At 40.7% G+C, this 15301-nt stretch overlaps 1 protein-coding gene across 2 annotated transcripts in view; it reads left to right on the top strand.

Annotated features, from left to right (window-relative positions):
• The window catches only part of LOC129851384 (macrophage-stimulating protein receptor-like), a 31520-nt gene extending 26110 nt beyond the window's left edge, over positions 1-5410 (top strand). For both annotated transcript variants that reach the window (XM_055917890.1, XM_055917889.1), the window contains exons 18-21: positions 168-277; positions 778-943; positions 1023-1159; positions 3238-5410. In XM_055917890.1, the coding sequence (XP_055773865.1) occupies positions 168-277; positions 778-943; positions 1023-1159; positions 3238-3472 (648 nt within the window). In that variant the 3' untranslated portion in view covers positions 3473-5410. The remainder of the gene's footprint in view (positions 1-167; positions 278-777; positions 944-1022; positions 1160-3237) is intronic.
• Positions 5411-15301: the final 9891 nt, after the last annotated feature.

Here is a 15301-nt window from a genome sequence, read left to right as displayed (position 1 = left end):
ATGAGATATGTCTATGTTCTGGGAAATGTTCTTGTTACTTACAACCTCATGCTAATCGCAGTAGCCTACATTAGCTCAACCGTCCCGTGGGGGACCCACCGATCCTGTAGAGGTTTTAATGAAATCTCCCCAACGACTCCTGTGCTACTCTTTCTCTCCTCCTCCAGAACCCAACAGTGAAAGACCTGATTGGCTTTGGGCTGCAAGTTGCCAAAGGGATGGAGTACCTGGCCCAGAAGAAGTTTGTACACAGAGACCTGGCAGCTAGGAATTGCATGTAAGTCAAGGGCAGCCCTGTCACTCATACCTTTTGGACACGCCAACACACACACAAGCACTCACTACTGCCTCTAAACCCACCCACTCACATACAATCATCATATACGCTGCTGCTACTTCGTTTATCATATATCCTGATACTAGTCATCTTACCCCTATAAATACAGTATCTACATCTATCGAGCCAGTATCCCTGCACATTGTAAATATGGTACTGGAACTGACTGACCCTCTATATATTATGCTTACTTACTTTCTCGTGTTCTTCTTATTTTTATTTATTGTGTGTTTTTGTTCTACCTTATGTTATTTTTAGTGTTACATTGTTATTGATTACTGCATTGTTAAGTTTGGAACTTGCAAGAAAGCCATTTCACTGTACTAGTGCATGTGACATTATAAGTTGAATCTAATGTATAAAGACTATTTCTCAATCCAGGACTTGGCAGTCCCATCTTTAATATCTGTATTATCATCTATTATCTATTGTCTCTTTAGGCTTGATGAAACGTTCACGGTGAAGGTGGCAGACTTCGGCATGGCCAGAGATGTGTTTGACAAGGAGTACTACAGCATCCAGGACCACAAGAAGGCCAAGCTGCCAGTCAAGTGGATGGCCATAGAGAGCCTGCAGACACAGAAGTTCACCACTAAGTCAGACGTGGTGAGTGGACATGGCCTTAGTTAGCATACTCTGTATACTTGATCTGTCTTGACTAGCTCTTTACCCCTTGTCTTCACAGTGGTCATTTGGGGTCCTGATGTGGGAGCTGTTGACCAGAGGAGCTAGCCCCTATCCTGAAGTGGACCCCTATGACATCACTCAATTCCTGTTGAAGGGGCGCAGGCTTCCCCAGCCACAGTTCTGCCCTGATGCCCTGTAAGTGGTTCTGGGATCATTTTCTACCCCGTAAGCTAAGAATTTGAAAAAATGTATCTCAGATGAGCTTGGTTGTTGATGGCGTTTGTTGTTTTTCTAGGAACTCATGGTTGTTGATGGCAGTTGTTCTTTTTCTAGGTACTCATGGTTGTTGATGGCAGTTGTTCTTTTTCTAGGTACTCATGGTTGTTGATGGCAGTTGTTGTTTTTCTAGGTACTCATGTTTGTTGACAGCGGTTGTTGTTTTTCTAGGAACTCATGGTTGTTGACGGCAGTTGTTCTTTTTCTAGGTACTCATGGTTGTTGATGGCAGTTGTTGTTTTTCTAGGTACTCATGGATGTTGATGGCTGTTGTTGTTTTTCTAGGTACTCATGTTTGTTGACGGCGGTTGTTGTTTTTCTAGGTACTCATGGTTGTTGACGGCAGTTGTTGTTTTTCTAGGTACTCATGGTTGTTGATGGCAGTTGTTGTTTTTCTAGGTACTCATGGTTGTTGATGGCGGTTGTTGTTTTTCTAGGTACTCATGGTTGTTGATGGCGTTTGTTGTTTTTCTAGGAACTCATGGTTGTTGATGGCAGTTGTTTTTCTAGGAACTCATGGTTGTTGACTGCGGTTGTTGTTTTTCTAGGAACTCATGGTTGTTGACTGCGGTTGTTGTTTTTCTAGGAACTCATGGTTGTTGACGGCAGTTGTTCTTTTTCTAGGTACTCATGGTTGTTGATGGCAGTTGTTGTTTTTCTAGGTACTCATGGATGTTGATGGCTGTTGTTGTTTTTCTAGGTACTCATGTTTGTTGACGGCGGTTGTTGTTTTTCTAGGTACTCATGGTTGTTGACGGCAGTTGTTGTTTTTCTAGGTACTCATGGTTGTTGATGGCAGTTGTTTTTCTAGGAACTCATGGTTGTTGACTGCAGTTGTTGTTTTTCTAGGAACTCATGGTTGTTGACTGCGGTTGTTGTTTTTCTAGGAACTCATGGTTGTTGACGGCGGTTGTTGTTTTTCTAGGTACTCATGGTTGTTGATGGCAGTTGTTGTTTTTCTAGGTACTCATGGTTGTTGATGGCAGTTGTTGTTTTTCTAGGTACTCATGGTTGTTGACGGCGGTTGTTGTTTTTCTAGGTACTCATGGTTGTTGATGGCTGTTGTTGTTTTTCTAGGTACTCATGGTTGTTGACGGCGGTTGTTGTTTTTCTAGGTACTCATGGTTGTTGATGGCAGTTGTTGTTTTTCTAGGTACTCATGGTTGTTGATGGCTGTTGTTGTTTTTCTAGGTACTCATGGTTGTTGATGGCTGTTGTTGTTTTTCTAGGTACTCATGTTTGTTGACGGCGGTTGTTGTTTTTCTAGGTACTCATGGTTGTTGACGGCAGTTGTTGTTTTTCTAGGTACTCATGGTTGTTGACGGCGGTTGTTGTTTTTCTAGGTACTCATGGTTGTTGACGGCGTTTGTTGTTTTTCTAGGTACTCATGGTTGTTGACGGCTGTTGTTGTTTTTCTAGGTACTCATGGTTGTTGACGGCAGTTGTTGTTTTTCTAGGTACTCATGGTTGTTGACGGCGGTTGTTGTTTTTCTAGGTACTCATGGTTGTTGACGGCGGTTGTTGTTTTTCTAGGTACTCATGGTTGTTGACGGCGGTTGTTGTTTTTCTAGGTACTCATGGTTGTTGACGGCAGTTGTTGTTTTTCTAGGTACTCATGGTTGTTGACGGCGGTTGTTGTTTTTCTAGGTACTCATGGTTGTTGACGGCGGTTGTTGTTTTTCTAGGTAATCATGGTTGTTGATGGCAGTTGTTGTTTTTCTAGGTACTCACGGTTGTTGACGGCGGTTGTTGTTTTTCTAGGTACTCATGGTTGTTGACGGCGGTTGTTGTTTTTCTAGGTACTCATGGTTGTTGACGGCGGTTGTTGTTTTTCTAGGTACTCATGGTCGTTGACGGCGGTTGTTGTTTTTCTAGGTACTCATGGTTGTTGACGCCGGTTGTTGTTTTTCTTGGAACTCTTGGTTGTTGACGGCGGTTTCCATTGCTCTACAGCTTCTCTGTCTTGGTTGTTGATGGCTGCTGTTGTTTCTCTACAGGTACTCAATCATGCTGGAGTGCTGGGACCCAGAGCCGGAGCTCAGGCCTGATTTCCACACGCTGGACCAGGAGGTGCTGGAGATCTGGTCCTGCCTGGAGGGAGAGCACTACATCAGCCTTAAGGTGACCTACGTCAACCTGGACCAGCCACGGCCCTACCCCGCCCTGACCACCTCCGCTGACGAGGCTGAAGCCTCTTCTGGATCAGAGTCAGACAGCGTTATGTCCAACTGACTGGACTCACCAGAACTGACTGGACCACACCAGAACTGACTGGACCACACCAGAACTGACTGGACCAGACCAGAAGTGACCGGACCAGGACAGGGACAGTAGAGAGGTCAGAGGGCACGGATGAAAGGCCTTTCCTATCCACGCAGTATGCAGAAAGAATCTTGCAGTTCTGTGACTGAGACTGAGACTGAGACTGAGACTGGATTGGGAAGGAATAGAACATTGACTATTGACTAAATTTGTGTGAGCAATGTGTGAGCAATTGTGTGAGCAATGACACTGAATTTCAATGGAGTTTCCCCCACCTTGTGAGTACACAAATTTTGACTATATCATATTTTTGTGTACTTTTAATGCATTTTTTTTTTTTAAGGTAGGTTTTCTGTTGGAGAAATTGTATTTATGGGACAACAAGTGAACCCTCTCCATGTCTGAAGCACAGCTGTAAATATGAACAAATGAATGTAAATGTCTGAAATGTGGATATGTTATGCTAATTAATGACCATGATTTAAGCTTGACATTAATATGTTTAATAGGATGGATATCACATTTTTTTGTCAGATTTTTCTCACTTTTTTGCTATGGCTACATTTACACACTGATCTTTTTGTCACTATTGGTCTTTTGACTGATCAGATCTTTTGACTATAATGGGCTAAAGATCAGAATTGTGCTGCATGTGTCAACACAGTATTCGAGATGGTCATTTGTGTTGGAGATCATTTGATTTATGGTATGAAATGTGTCCACTGACCAAACTGGTCAACTTTTCTGCATTTACACAGGCACCCCAATTCTAATATTTTTTTCACTAACTAATTGGTCTGAACAAGATCTGATGTGAAAAGATCTTATGTGATTGTCAAAAAACGAATTAGCCGTGGGAAAAATGTGAATTGGGCTGCCTGTCCACTCAGCCCTTGAGATTCACAAGGACACACTTCTGAGAGAATAGTTCAGTTAGCCATCCTTGTGAATGAGTAAGCTTTAAATTACCAGAGAATATAATAATAGGAATACTAAGCTTTAAAATGCCAGAGCATATAATAATAGGAATACTAATTGATACTCAGGGAGTCAACATATACATTTGTCCGGTTTGAGAAATCAACCTGTCTTTTATTAAAGGGAAAGTCTGGGATGCTGCATCCATTTTTGGACTTCTAAATGAATGATATTGTATATACCCATTGATTCTTAAAAAATACAACTTAGAAATGCCTCGTGAGCTTAGTTCAACTGTCACACCCCATCAGAAGCATAAATATAAGCTTGTTTTACTCCATTGTTTGTAAACAATGTAATTTTAAACAAACACTGTATAGCCTCAAAACATGGTTAAAACTATACTTTTAATATCATGGATGGTCAGTCCTTGTATTCATAGCTTTGAGAGTGGTTAAAGTTCTCCAGCCCCATCCCTCAGTTGTTTACCAAAACAAGTAGGGGGTGGCGGCTTTGTTTTTGTTTGAACTGGGGATTGCCCATTTAACTCTGAGCTGAAGAATGCCCCTCATTTCATACTGCTTGTTAGTCTTTGAATCCATCACTAGAGGTCAGTAAAAACCTTTGTCACGAGTACTTTTGCTGCAGTATTCTGCACGTCATCAGACCAAGGTACACGCCAGACCTTTGTTACAACAATCTATGTTTCACACTACAATGCTTAAAGGAGATAAGAGGGATGTTTACTTTGTCTGCGTAAGGAAATAGTTATGATTGGCACTGGCAGACTATTGACTGTACTGAAATCTCAGGACACCCTATAGTGTGTCCTGAACTCCTGAGAGTTCTCCTGTTTATTTCAGTCACTGTGTAATCACCTCCAACTGTGTTTATCTTGTGGGTTGTTTTAGTGACATCAATCAGAAAAGACAAGTCTACGTTTGTATCAACATGAAGAAAGTAAAACATTAAATTTAACACAGCCAATCAGATGACTGGTTTCTGTACAGTAGCCATGAATACAGGTGTTCATGAGAGATGCATTTTGGGTTATTGCTTATGTTGAAGGGTTTGAAGTATTTCACAGATTTCTGGGATCTCTCTCCTCTGAGCATCCCACTGAGCAGTGCTGGAGATGCTCTCACTGCAGAGATGATAATAGGTTTACCTGTCATAAACACCAGCACACTGTGGAGCTATTGTAAAGAGCAGCCTCTTAATGTGCTATGTGTGCTGTGTGTGTGTGTGTGTGTGTGTGTGTGTGTGTGTGTGTGTGTGTGTGTGTGTGTGTGTGTGTGTGTGTGTGTGTGTGTGTGTGTGTGTGTGTGTGTGTGTGCGTGCGTGCGTGTGTGTGCAAATGTGTGAGAGTGTTTATGTTAACCTTTTCAATTGGGCACTCTTGAAAGCTTGCTCAGTGGTCTTCGAAAAGGAAACGGTTGATGACCTGTGCTGTACACCATATTACAGTTTCATATTTTGACAGAATGAAACAATAGGTTAACTTTGGTATGAAGAGGCTTTTATGTAAACAGTTCCACATAATGTTCCGCCGTGTTGTAGGTTACAGTTTTGAATTATGCTTTTCTACATAGTCCATGAGACAAAGTATTTTGTAATTCAATCTGGAATGGCGATCAGAGAAATGCTGTTAATGCTATAATGGCTGGTGTACTAACTTAGCTTTTTTGTTTGATTTATCAGGCTCCCCATCAGCTGACGCCAATGGTGAGAGCTACTCTTACTGGGGTTCGACACATAACGGAAAAGACATTACAGACAAAATACTTTACAATTTACATACATTTAAAAACATGAACCTGTAGTGTGTGTGTGTGCATCTATCAGTTACACATACGTGTCAGTACCTACACACAACAAGTAGGTCACATGCAGGAGAGGCGTTGTACCGTGAAATGTTGCTTTATTTGTTTTTTTAAACCAGGTTTTCTGTTCACTTGCGCTATATAAGATGGAAGGGAGTTCCATGTACTCATGACTCTGTATAACACTGTACGTTTCCTTGAATTTATTCTGTACCTGGGGACTGAGAAAAGACCCCTGGTGACATGTCTGGTGGGGTAAGTGTGTGTGTCAGTGCTGTGTGTAAATTGACTATGCAAACAATTTGGAATTTCCAACACATTAATGTTTCTTATAAAAACAAGAAGTGATAAAGTCAATCTTTCCTCAACTCTTAGCGAAGAGAGACTGACATGCATAGTATTAATATTAGCTCTCTGATTACAATGAAGAGCAAGACGCGCCATTCTGTTCTGGTCCAGCTACAGCTTAACAAGTTCTTTCTTTGGAGCACATAACCATATGACTGGAGAATAATCAAGATAAGATCAAACTAGAGCCTGCATTTCTTGCTTTGTGGTGTGTGGTGTCAAAAAAGCAGAGCATCTCTTTATTACAGACAAACCTCTCCCCATCTTTACCATTGAATCTATATGTTTTGACCATGACAGTTTACAATCTAAGGTAACACCAATTAATTTAGTCTCTTCAACTTTCTCAACAGCCAAGCCATTCATTACCAGATTCAGCTGAGGTCTAGAGTTAGGGAATGATTTGTACAAAATATATTGCTCTTAGTTTTAGAGATGTTCATGACCAGTTTATTACTGAACACCTGCTCCAAAACAGACTGCAACTCTGTTAAGGGTTTCAGTGACTCTATTAGCTGTGGTTGCTGATGTAGTGTGGTATGGTTGAATCATCAGCATTCAAGGACACACATGTTTTTTTTTAATGCCAGTGGCAGGTCATTGGTAAAAATAGAAAAGAGTAGAGGGCCTAGAGAGCTGACCTGCGGTACACCACACTTTACATGTTTGATATTTATTAGAGAAGCTTCCATTAAAAAAAACTCTTAGTTCTATTAAATAGATAGCTCTGAATCTACAATATGGTTGAAAAGCCATAACACATACGTTCTCTCAACAACAGGTTATGGTCAATAATATCAAAGTCTGGAGGGAGAATCTAACAGTACAACTCCCACAATCTTCTTATTTTCAATTTCTTTCAACCAATCATTAGTCATTTGTGTCAGTGCAGTAGTACATGTTGAGTGCCCTTTTCTATAAGCATGCTGAAAGTCTGTTGTTATTTTGTTAACAGAGAAATAGCATTGTACTTGGTCAAACAATTGTTCCCAACAGTTTGCTAAGAGGTGGCAGCAAGCTGATAGGTCTGCTGTTAGAACCAGTAAAGACCGTTTTACCACTCTTGGGTAGCGGAATGACCTTGGCTTCCCTCCAGGCCTGAAGACAAATACTTTCTCTAGACTCAGATTAAAGATATGACAGATAGGAGTGACTATAGAGTCAGATACCATCCTCAGTAGCGTTCCATCTAAGTTGTCAATGCCAGGAGGTTTGTCATTATTTATCAATAACAATAATGTCCCCATCCCTCCCACACTGTCCTGTCAACCAGCCAAGAAAAGGCATTTGTACTCACGGAATGGTGATGCAGAGTAACTTTCCATCACTCCTGCAATGCTTTTTCATCAGTGTTGTTGTTCTTTGGGAGTAGCTAACTGTAGCACAAGCAGGTTAGTCTGCAGGTGAGGGACTCTTCAAAGGTTGGATGGCTGCAAGGGCTAGAGGGAGGGAGTAGCGGGTGGATGGTGGACTGAGCTGGGCTTGAAGTGAGTCTTCCTCAGAGCCTTCTCCACACGTCCACTCTCTGCAGGTGGAGGAGAAGAGAGGAACACTGTCAGGGGCTTTCTGTTCTGACAGTCTCCATCTAGCCACCTGCACTATCTTTGGATTCAGGATCATTAATACTCAACATCAATCATTTACTGTGTTAAATTTCAACTGTTCTGCCTGCGGCTATGGAATCCTGACCTGTCCACCGGACGTGCTACCTGTCCCAGACCTGCTGTTTTCAACTCTCTAGAGACCGCAGGAGCGGTAGAGATACTCTTAATGATCGGCTATGAAAAGCCAACTGACATTTACTCCTGATTATTATTTGACTATGCTGGTCATTTATAAACATTTGAACATCTTGGCCATGTTCTGTTATAATCTCCAGAAGAGAACTGGCCACCCCTCATAGCCTGGTTCCTCTCTAGGTTTCTTCCTAGGTTTTGGCCTTTCTAGGGAGTTTTTCCTAGCCGCCGTGCTTCTACACCTGCATTGCTTGCAGTTTGGGGTTTTAGGCTGGGTTTCTGTACAGCACTTCGAGATATTAGCTGATGTACGAAGGGCTATATAAAATAAACTTGATTTGATTTGATTTAAAGATGAGATATTTCCTTTATTCCTTCCCTGCGGATATTGTCAAGGGGGGTTCACAACGGCAAGCTAAGTTCAGACATGATCCAGAAGTGCGAGCTAAGAATGTAGCATTGCTTAAAGCTATTGATTTAACAGCATGTTACCTGAATTAATGGTGTTTTGCTATAAAGAGGTAATCTAAAAGGGTTTAAAAGAAGGGGAACGAGGGAATTGAATGCTATGTAATGGTAAATTATCCTAATGCTCTCCCTTCTGTTAGGATCAATAGGCTTTCTGCAGTCTGCAGCCCCAGAGGGCCTCAGGACTCACGTAGTCCCCTGTAATACACTTCTGCCGAGTCCCCCTTTTTCACCATACTTAAAGAGGACCTACTGTACAAGATTAATCAAAGATTAAGCAAAAGCAAATCATTTATTTATGCAATTTTTTTGGTTGCATATTGGACCTACAAGAAACAAAGTGTCACTTGCCACATCATCATGATGATGCGTTTTAGATCATAGGATGGTGGCAAGTGACATTTTGCTTCTTGAAAATCAAATATCTTAACTTGACTGCAGACATGCAACAGATTTGGGGACTGAATCAACAATGGACTAATGAAGAAAATACCCCAAAATCGTTTTTGATTGGATTTTTCCTTTAAGACAAAGATAATCATTATTTCAGTTAATCTTTAACACAAATATATTTAAATAAATAAGGGTGCATGTCTATCTTTGAGAGTATACTCTATTCATTGTCTGTCTGTGTATTCGGTTTACATGCAAATGTATTTGGCGAATAATGGTGATTTTGATTCTGAGAGTGAAAAAGACTGATTCATGGTTCATGATTTGAATAAGAATCACAATCATGTCATCCTCAGTATGTCTCATTACGTTGTTATCAAGCCTAGTTAATGCATAGTATTTCATTGCTTTGCCTTTTCCATGCTATATGATACTGCAGCATTGTAGCGAGTAATGACTGACCATGTTCAGTAGTTATGGACAGACTCAACATACATACATTTTCTGGAACATATTAGAAAAACAGTAGAGAGGATGATGGTGCCTTAAGTGCAATTTCAGTTCATTTTAAGTGTATGAAGTTTTAGTGAGGCTGGTTGCAGTGCAGATCTGTATGGAGATTAAATATCAATAAGTTAGTTTGAAGCGACTCCATCGGGCTCTAGCAGTGCAGTGATGAAACCTTTGGCACACAGACAGGTCGTGAAGCCATCGTAGAGGAGATGTTACTAGAATTATTGATTCAGAATGATAGTGAGACAGCATAACCTTCAAAGACGTTACAGTTTAGTCAGACTGTTATAGAGATTATAAAGCATTATAAAGCACCATAGGCTTGTAATATGAGCAAGCATTATTTTGACACCTTGCCGAATTAGTAAAATCATGTGAATCCTGCACTTCAAGGATAATAGATGCGTTTTTGTCATTGTGTACTGCCCACCACCATCCCTCTGCCTCCTTGTGTCTAGCAAAATAGATATATTTGTACATTGTGGCTTCATTAGCCCAAGTCTGGACCTCTTGCCTGAGACCTTGGTGTAGGCTACTAGCCATCTCCTCTTCCTGTCTTTCTCTGTATCGCTCCTTGTCCAAGGAATTCATCTCTTCCGGAGTCATTGAATTTCATCAGGACACCTGGAAGACTGTGTTTTCTCTCAAGACCCACCATGACAGCATCCCCTGGTCTTTTCCTCATCAAACACTAGCCCACTAGACAAACACTGAGGATAATGCTGGGGTAGCCAGAGAATCAGGACAATGCTGCAGAATCCCTCTTCTGTAACTGTTCCTTGTTACACACATGTAATGACAACCCATCATTTGTTAGTGGTTCTAGATGGATTACACACTGCCCAGCATGATAGAGGATCAAATCAAATCACATTTTATTTGTCACATCCCCCGAATACAACATGTGTTATCGTGAAATGCTTACTTACAATGATTAACCAACAATACAGTTCAAGAAATAGAGTTAAGAAAATATTTACTGAATAAAGTAAAAAATATAATAAAAAGTTACACAATAAAATAAAATAACGAGGCTATACGGGGGGTACCGGTACCGAGTCAATGTGCGGGTTTACATGTTAGTCGAGGTAATTTGTACATGTAGGTAGGGGTAAAGTGACTACATATAGATAATAAACAGCGATCATAACCATTGTGGTTTAATATCATAACATAATATAAAGTGCTACCCACAAACATCTAGAGATAAACCAAATGGCTCTTAGAAGTACCCTTATGAAAAAAAGATTGCAGTATAACTCCAGTTGGAGTACAGTATAACTACAGTCAGGGTGCAGTATAACTCTAGTCAGGGTGCAGTATAACTACAGTCAGGGTGCAGTATAACTATAGTTAGAGTGCAGTATAACTACAGTCAGGGTGCAGTATAACTCTAGTTAGAGTGCAGTATAACTACAGTCAGGGTGCAGTATAACTCTAGTCAGGGTGCAGTATAACTACAGTCAGGGTGCAGTATAACTCTAGTTAGAGTGCAGTATAACTACAGTCAGGGTGCAGTATAACTACAGTCAGGGTGCAGTATAACTCTAGTTAGAGTGCAGTATAACTACAGTCAGGGTGCAGTATAACTCTAGTCAGGGTGCAGTATAACTACAGTCAGGGTGCAGTATAACTCTAGTTAGAGTGCAGTATAACTCTAGTTAGAGTGCAGTATAACTCTAGTTAGAGTGCAGTATAACTACTGTCAGGGTGCAGTATAACTCTAGTTAGAGTGCAGTATAACTCTAGTTAGAGTGCAGTATAACTCTAGTTAGAGTGCAGTATAACTCTAGTTAGAGTGCAGTATAACTCTAGTTAGAGTGCAGTATAACTACAGTCAGGGTGCAGTATAACTCTAGTCAGGGTGCAGTATAACTACAGTCAGGGTGCAGTATAACTCTAGTTAGAGTGCAGTATAACTCTAGTTAGAGTGCAGTATAACTCTAGTTAGAGTGCAGTATAACTACAGTCAGGGTGCAGTATAACTCTAGTTAGAGTGCAGTATAACTCTAGTTAGAGTGCAGTATAACTACAGTCAGGGTGCAGTATAACTCTAGTTAGAGTGCAGTATAACTACAGTCAGGGTGCAGTATAACTCTAGTTAGAGTGCAGTATAACTCTAGTTAGAGTGCAGTATAACTACAGTCAGGGTGCAGTATAACTCCAGTTAGAGTGCAGTATAACTCTAGTTAGAGTGCAGTATAACTACAGTCAGGGTGCAGTATAACTCTAGTTAGAGTGCAGTATAACTACAGTCAGGGTGCAGTATAACTCTAGTTAGAGTGCAGTATAACTACTGTCAGGGTGCAGTATAACTCTAGTTAGAGTGCAGTATAACTACAGTCAGGGTGCAGTATAACTCTAGTTAGAGTGCAGTATAACTACAGTCAGGGTGCAGTATAACTCTAGTTAGAGTGCAGTATAACTAGTTAGAGTGCAGTATAACTCTAGTCAGGGTGCAGTATAACTACAGTCAGGGTGCAGTATAACTAGTTAGAGTGCAGTATAACTCTAGTCAGGGTGCAGTATAACTACAGTCAGGGTGCAGTATAACTCTAGTTAGAGTGCAGTATAACTAGTTAGAGTGCAGTATAACTCTAGTTAGAGTGCAGTATAACTACAGTCAGGGTGCAGTATAACTCTAGTTAGAGTGCAGTATAACTAGTTAGAGTGCAGTATAACTCTAGTTAGAGTGCAGTATAACTCTAGTTAGAGTGCAGTATAACTAGTTAGAGTGCAGTATAACTACAGTCAGGGTGCAGTATAACTACAGTCAGGGTGCAGTATAACTCTAGTTAGAGTGCAGTATAACTCTAGTTAGAGTGCAGTATAACTACAGTCAGGGTGCAGTATAACTCTAGTTAGAGTGCAGTATAACTACAGTCAGGGTGCAGTATAACTCTAGTTAGAGTGCAGTATAACTACAGTCAGGGTGCAGTATAACTCTAGTTAGAGTGCAGTATAACTAGTTAGAGTGCAGTATAACTCTAGTTAGAGTGCAGTATAACTACAGTCAGGGTGCAGTATAACTCTAGTTAGAGTGCAGTATAACTACAGTCAGGGTGCAGTATAACTACAGTCAGGGTGCAGTATAACTCTAGTCAGGGTGCAGTATAACTCTAGTTAGAGTGCAGTATAACTACTGTCAGGGTGCAGTATAACTACAGTCAGGGTGCAGTATAACTCTAGTTAGAGTGCAGTATAACTCTAGTCAGGGTGCAGTATAACTCTAGTTAGAGTGCAGTATAACTACAGTCAGGGTGCAGTATAACTCTAGTTAGAGTGCAGTATAACTACAGTCAGGGTGCAGTATAACTCTAGTTAGAGTGCAGTATAACTACTGTCAGGGTGCAGTATAACTCTAGTTAGAGTGCAGTGTAACTACAGTCAGGGTGCAGTATAACTACAGTCAGGGTGCAGTATAACTCTAGTTAGAGTGCAGTATAACTACAGTCAGGGTGCAGTATAACTCTAGTTAGAGTGCAGTATAACTACAGTCAGGGTGCAGTATAACTACAGTCAGGGTGCAGTATAACTACAGTCAGGGTGCAGTATAACTACAGTCAGGGTGCAGTATAACTAGTTAGAGTGCAGTATAACTACAGTCAGGGTGCAGTATAACTCTAGTTAGAGTGCAGTATAACTACAGTCAGGGTGCAGTATAACTACAGTCAGGGTGCAGTATAACTCTAGTTAGAGTGCAGTATAACTACAGTCAGGGTGCAGTATAACTAGTTAGAGTGCAGTATAACTACAGTCAGGGTGCAGTATAACTACAGTCAGGGTGCAGTATAACTCTAGTTAGAGTGCAGTATAACTACTGTCAGGGTGCAGTATAACTCTAGTCAGGGTGCAGTATAACTCTAGTTAGAGTGCAGTATAACTCTAGTCAGGGTGCAGTATAACTCTAGTTAGAGTGCAGTATAACTACTGTCAGGGTGCAGTATAACTCTAGTCAGGGTGCAGTATAACTCTAGTTAGAGTGCAGTATAACTCTAGTCAGGGTGCAGTATAACTCTAGTTAGAGTGCAGTATAACTACTGTCAGGGTGCAGTATAACTCTAGTTAGAGTGCAGTATAACTACAGTCAGGGTGCAGTATAACTACTGTCAGGGTGCAGTATAACTCTAGTTAGAGTGCAGTATAACTCTAGTCAGGGTGCAGTATAACTCTAGTTAGAGTGCAGTATAACTACAGTCAGGGTGCAGTATAACTCTAGTTAGAGTGCAGTATAACTACTGTCAGGGTGCAGTATAACTCTAGTTAGAGTGCAGTATAACTACTGTCAGGGTGCAGTATAACTACTGTCAGGGTGCAGTATAACTCTAGTTAGAGTGCAGTGTAACTCTAGTCAGGGTGCAGTATAACTCTAGTTAGAGTGCAGTATAACTACTGTCAGGGTGCAGTATAACTACTGTCAGGGTGCAGTATAACTCTAGTTAGAGTGCAGTATAACTCTAGTCAGGGTGCAGTATAACTCTAGTTAGAGTGCAGTATAACTGAAGTATACTGCGTCCAAAATACCACAGTTTTTCTTACTGCAGTAATTTTGCAGTTTAATTGCAGTTAGAGTGCAGTAGAACTGCAGTTCAACACTGCATGTCCAAAATACCACAGTCGACTGCAGTTACTGCACTTTTACTGCAGTTTCAAAACTGAAATATTATTTTTGTAAGGGTACACGTAGCATAAGAAAACACAAAGTTGCATTTTCCATCATTATCAATTATTTTCAATGGTTGTTTCTTTTGGGTGTACTGTACAGCTCAACAATGTCTGAGAACTTGGATGTACTGCGCTGCACCACACTGGCACATAATGGCCCCAGGAAAAATAGAGAGAGGATTCTAGAGAATTTAAACTCTGTCGGGCCTTTGTTAAGGTTCACCTTGGCTTGGAGCTATTTTGAGTTGGTTGTGTGTATCGTATGTAATGAGGCTCTGGGATTTTGTGTGGTTTTGAAAGTTTCTATCGCTACTGAATCGACTCAGCTGGAGGTCTCAGAATTGTTGTTTTCCAGAATCAGTATGTCTACAATTCTGTCTGGTAGGAGAGAGATAGGGAGAGGATGCAACAGTAAGAAGGGGGTTTATTGGATATTATGTATGTACTGTATGCTTCATGCATGTGTGCCCTGCACTCTGACATGTACTTTAAATGTGGTGTACCATTCGCATTGTTCACATCAAATATACTGTAACAGAGACTGCATAATGTAACTGTCTACGGCTAGTACAATAGCCTTATATTTAATTAATCCTCTACATTCTTTCAATGTCTGATCACATTTACGTCAGCGCAAATAATATATTTTGGGATGTTGAATAACCAACTTGCCTCCGGACTGAAGGAACATTTTATTTTAAGATCCATTTTGTACTTTCCTCAGAAGAAAACGTTCTGAAGAAAATGCACACCAAAACAAGTTTAGGCATCTCGATAGCTGATTTTTTAGACACTAAAGTGCATGTTAGCTGCACAATTTAGTTTAATACTAGTAGTGGCTTGACGCCTGTCCTCTCTCTTATCGTCTGTGTGCTTTGATGCCTTTTTCAAGTACTTGTTTTTTAAATTCAATTAGCTATTTATCCTTGAGCCTG

Source organism: Salvelinus fontinalis, chromosome 3, assembly GCF_029448725.1.
Source record: "Salvelinus fontinalis isolate EN_2023a chromosome 3, ASM2944872v1, whole genome shotgun sequence".
NCBI classification, from domain to species: domain Eukaryota; kingdom Metazoa; phylum Chordata; class Actinopteri; order Salmoniformes; family Salmonidae; genus Salvelinus; species Salvelinus fontinalis.
Note: the sequence above shows the minus strand (reverse complement) of the source record. Positions and strands in the feature narration are given on the sequence as shown.